This window comes from Eimeria necatrix, genomic scaffold, assembly GCF_000499385.1.
Source record: "Eimeria necatrix Houghton genomic scaffold, Enh_scaff54, whole genome shotgun sequence".
NCBI classification, from domain to species: domain Eukaryota; phylum Apicomplexa; class Conoidasida; order Eucoccidiorida; family Eimeriidae; genus Eimeria; species Eimeria necatrix.
In genome coordinates, this window is record NW_013654410.1 from 22,501 (window position 1) to 27,500 (window position 5,000).

Below are 5,000 nucleotides of genomic sequence, written 5' to 3' on the forward strand. Positions count from 1 at the left end.
CCCCGGGGCCCCCGTGGGGGCCCCCCGGGGCCCCCTGGGGTCCCCCGGGGGCCTCCCGGGGCTCCCTGGGGCCCCATAGGGCCCCCTAAAGGCCTCCCGGGGCCCCCTGGGTCCCCACGGGGGCCTCCCGGGGCCTCCTTGGGCCCCCGGGGGCCCCCCTGGGGCCCCCGGGGCCCCCTGGGGCCCCCGGGGCCCCCGCATTTGAGGGTTCGGGCTCTAGGGCAGGCGAATGCAAGCCAAGTGGCCATCATCGCCGCCAGCCAAGACTGCAACACAAGTGTGGGGCCCCACACTTTCTGTGTGGGGCCCCACACTTTCTGTGTGGGGCCCCACACTTGCTGCTGCCTGGGGGGGCAGCTCCACAGTCCGGACTGTCTGGACAGCTCCTCTGCTGCTGCAGCCGAAGCCCCAGCAGGTCTTGGCTTCGAAAAGGGGTTCAGGGGCCCCCGGGGGGCCCCCCCCCAGGGGGCCCCCCAGGGGGGCCCCCCCCGCGTCGCCGCCGGGGGCCCCTGGGGGGGCCCCCCGGGGGCCCCCCAAACCCATGTCCAGCAGGTAAACAGCGCCGTCTGCTGCACCCCCCAAAACGAGGCCCTCGCGCTCGTCTAGGGGGGCCCCACACAAGAAAGCAGCATTTGCTGCTGCTGCTGCTGCTGCTGCTGCTGCTGCTGCTGCTGCTGCTGCTGCTGCTTGCTGCCTCTGCAGTCGGCAGCAGCAGCTGCAGGTCCCCCACAGCCCCGCTGTGAGCAGCAGGAACTCGAGCAGCAAGTCTTTCTGCATGCAAGTCCCAAACAGCAATGGCTCCCTTTTTGCTGCCAGCAGCAGCAAAAGAGTTGAGCCAGACGAACTGCAGCAGCGGGCTGAGGGCCTCCAGGGCCCCCGAGGGGGCCCCCCAGGGGCCCCCAGGGGCCCCCAGGGGGGCCCCCCCGGGCCCCCGCTGCAGCAACTCCACTGCGGGCAGCTCCGCCAGCTGCTTCTTTCTCTTCAAACTCCACAGACGCAGAGACCCGTCGTACCCTACGGAGGCCCCCAGGGGCCCCGGGGGCCCCCGGGGGCCCCCCACTCTTACCTGGCTGACCCCTGATCTGTGGCCCGGGGCCAACTCCACACATTTCACTTTGTTGCGGCTAGCAGCACAGACCACAGTCCCCTCCCGGGGGGCCCCCGGGGGGCCCCCCCCTGCAGCAGCAGCTGCTGCTGCTGCTGCTGCAGCAGGGGGGCCCCCGGGGGGCCCCCCTCCTCGGGGGGCCCCCAGAACGAGTGCGCGTCTGCTGCTTTTCCCGGGAGGGGGGCCCCCACATTTGGCCAAAGACAAACTTTGCCATCCATTCCCCCCGAAAGTAAAAGTCCATCAAAACTAAATTCGCAAGAAGTGACCCAGTCGGAGTGCCCCCAAGAAGTCCCGAACAATTCGCACACCAAGGAGCCCCCGGGGGCCCCCGGAAGCCGGAACACACGCAGGCCGCCGTCCGCGCTCCCTGTGGCGCAGTACATCTCTGAGCAGCAGCAGCAGCAGCAGCAGCAGCAGCAGCAGCAGCAGCAGCATGTTTGAGGTGAATGATAGTGTTCAATTAATAGACACAACTGAAGAAATGAACTTCAAAGGATTTCGCTTTTTAAGGAAGCTTTTTAGCTTTTTAACTTGTTGTCCTTCGTCAAGCAGCACCACCTGCTGCTGCTGCTGCTGCTGCTGCTGCTGCTGCTGCTGTTGCTGCGCTTGGTTCTGCAGCAAGCAGCAGCAGCAGCTCGCGCCCTGCAGGGCCGCAGTGGGCTCTTCGCGGCTGGCGTCGCCGCGAGCTGCCTGCGCCCGGCAGGGCTTAGGGTTTAGGGTTTAGGGTTTAGGGTTAGGGTTTAGGGTTTAGGGTTTAGGGTTTAGGGTTTATGTTGCAGGCAGCGTCGCATGACCACCATTCAGTGTTTAGTCTTCAGCGCATAATGCCCAGTGCTCAGTGCCCCGTCTCCCCTGCTCCCTGTTCCTCGCAAGGGTTTAGGGTTTAGGGTTTAGGGTTTAGGGTTTAGGGTTTAGGGTTTAGGGTTTGGCGGACTCGAGGGGTGGAGGTCGAGGCAAAGAATGGAGCGGTCGTGGCCATTCGGCAGCACTGCAGCAGCAGCAGGGCCTTTGCGGAGGCTGTGGGGTTTGCGAGCAGCAAGCAGCGGCCTGTAGACTGCTTCGCGCGGCAGCGCTGCTGCTGCTGCTGCTGCTGCTGTTGCTGCTGCTGCTGCTGCTGCTGCGGTGGACCCGGAGGAGGAAGGCCGCGAGCCAGGGGGGCCCCCTGTCTTTGCTGCAGACGCACTGCTGCGCCTGGGGGGCCCCTTTGGGGGCCCCCCTCCTGTGGCCCCTTGGGAACTCCGCCGCATTGCTGCTGCTGCTGCTGCTGCTGCTGCTGCTGCTGCTGCTGCTGTTGCTGCTGTGCTGCTGCGCGTGCTTCCGCAGCCTAGGTTTGCTTCAGCTGCGGGACTTCCTGCTGCTTCTTCCGCCGAACTGCTGCTGTTGCTGCTGCTGCTGCCAGGAAGCTTTGTCTTCCCGCGAAGAGCCTCAGGCTAGTGCTGCTGCTGCTGCTGCTGCTGCTGCTGCTGCTTCGGGTTTTGAATAAAAGCTAAGGCGTACATACACCTCAGCTGCTGCAGTGCGGCAGCGCACTTTTCCCTATTTTCAGCTGCAGAAGAAGCAGCAGCTGCTGCTGCAGTTGCTGCGCCTCTGCTGCTGTTGTACCTGCAATTGTGGTTGCTTCTGCAGCACCTGCTGCTGCAGTTGCTGCTGCAGATGCTGCTGTCTAATCACTGCTGCTGCTGGCGCCGTTGCTGCTGCCGTCTCTGCACTTGCTGCGGCTGCACCGCGGCTGCCGCCGCTGCTGCAGCCGGTGCTGCTGCTGCTGCTGCTGCTGCTGCTGCTGGTCCCGCTGCAGCTAGCGCTGCTGCTGCTGCTGCTGGTCTCGCTGCAGCTAGCGCTGCTGCTGCTGCTGCTGCTGCTGGTCCCGCTGCGGCAGCAACCCCCAGAAAGGGCCTGTCTTGGCTGTCTCCAACCCAAAGGAGGGGCGGAGACAGAGAGAAGAAGTGGATAAAAAGAGACAGGCAAATAAAAGAAAAAAGACAAAAAAATGAATTAAATGGACTAAAAGAGCAGCATTTGGGGCCTCTAAACAAAGAATGGGAGACAAACAAAAGGAGGGCCTTTGGGAAAAGAAACGGAGACAAAAGAAGCGAAAAAAAGGGACAGAAAGGAGACAGAAAGAAATAAAAGTGAAGACACTGCAGCAGCGCGCTGGCCTGCTGCTCGTGCTGCAGCAGCTGCGGTGTCAGTACACTCCACGGTCTCCACTGGCAGCAAATCCGGCCCACACATCAGCAGCAAAAGCTGAGAACTTCGAGACAAGGACCGGGGCAAACGCGGGCCAAAAGCAGCAGCAGCAGCAGCAGCAGCAGCAGCAGCAGCAGCACGCGGACGAGGCGAAGAAGGCCAGCTGCTGCAGTTGCTGCTGCTGTTGCTGTTGAAATAAAACACACACACTATAAACAGCCAGCTTCTAGTGTCTGCTTCTGAGGCTCTCAATCTTTGGGGCCCCCGGGGGCCCTTTCATTGAAGCAGCAGCAGCTGCTGCTGCTGCTGCTGCACCGCTGCCGTCACACCAGCTGAGCAGCACGTCTGCTGCATTTGCTGCTGCTGCTGGCGTTGACGCAGCAGCAAGAGATCGCACACAATGTCAAGGAGACACTTGGCTTAAGAGTAGACTGGCAGAGACAAGGGCTGGGCTGGACTCGAGCTGCCCTTTGATGCACATTCTGCTGCGGTTCTGCTGCAGCAGCAGCAGCAGCAGCAGCGGCTGCTGCTGCTGCAGCAGAGCCGCTGTCACAGCACAGCCGCAGCAACCGGTGTTTCGTTTCTCTTTTGTTTTTCTAATTAATTTCGTTTTTGGATTTATTTGCTTCTCTTCCCTCCCGAGCTGAGCCTGTGCCGCGCAGCGCAGCAGCAGCAGCAGCAGCAGCAGCAGAGCGGGGCCCCCTATAGCGCCTCTTAGCCTTTTTCGGACTTCAGTCGTTTGATTTGTAGCTTCATTTTTCTAGCAGCAGCAACTGAGACAGGCAGCAGCACCAAGACAGCAGCGGCAGCAGCAGCGCTGCAGCCTCGGGAACAGGCGCAACAGCAGCAGCAGCAGCAGCAGCAGCAGCGGCTGCCGCTGGAGCAACCGGAGCAGCAGAAGCAGCTGCAGCGCCCGTAGCGCAGCAGCAACTGTAGCAGCCAAAGCAGCTACTGCAGAAGCAGCAGCAGCAACAGCAGCAGCAGCAGCAGCAGCTGGTGTCGCCCCCTGCCCCCTCATGGGTCTCGAGCTGCTGCAGCACCATGCCACTGGCGCACCTTCTGGGCGAGAGCTTCGTGCGCCCTCTCTCCGAGCAGCTGCTGCTGCAGCAGCAGCAGCTGCTGCTGGAGGAGGAGTGCGAGCGGCGGGCCCGTGAGCAGCCCAAGGTTGACAGCCTGCATCTCCCGCAGCAGCTGCAGCAGCGGTTGCTGCAGCAGCAGCTGCTGCAGCAGCAGCAGCTGCTGCAGCAGCAGCTGGACAGTCTCGAACGCGATCGCGAGGTGGTCTATGAGCACCAGCACGCCGTCCACGAGCTGCAGCGGCAGCAGCAGGAAGAGCTGCTGCTGCGCCACCGTGACTTGCAGCAGCTGCAGCAGCAGCAGCTGCTGCAGCAACAGCAGCAGCAGCTGCTGCAGCAGCAGCTCTTGCAGCAGCAGCAGCAGCAAGATGGCTCGCCACGAGCAGCAGTTCGGTGGCGCTCAGTGGACCTCGCAGCTGACTTGGGAGTTCCTCCTGCTGTCATCATAGCCACCCCAGCTTCACTGCGGCGTAGACAACCCGCAGGGCTAAGCAGCAGCAGCAGCAGCAGCAGCAGCAGCAGCAGCAGCAGCGGCATGGAATATGTGGGTCGCTCTGTACGAAGTGAAGCTGCTCCCTCGTCTGCGTTCGCGCAGCACGGACGGGAAGCAGCAGATCCCGCAGCAGCAG

The 5,000-nt window shown here is 63.0% G+C and overlaps 1 protein-coding gene across 1 annotated transcript; it reads right to left on the reverse strand.

The window, feature by feature from the left end:
• Positions 1 to 216: 216 nt before the first annotated feature.
• On the reverse strand, positions 217 to 2,355 carry ENH_00062310 (WD domain, G-beta repeat-containing protein, putative; the record flags this gene model as incomplete). Its single annotated transcript, XM_013582026.1, has 3 exons — positions 217 to 696; positions 1,315 to 1,493; positions 2,043 to 2,355. 3 exons carry the CDS (start codon positions 2,353 to 2,355, stop codon positions 217 to 219), a joined length of 972 nt encoding a protein of 323 aa, XP_013437480.1.
• Positions 2,356 to 5,000: the final 2,645 nt, after the last annotated feature.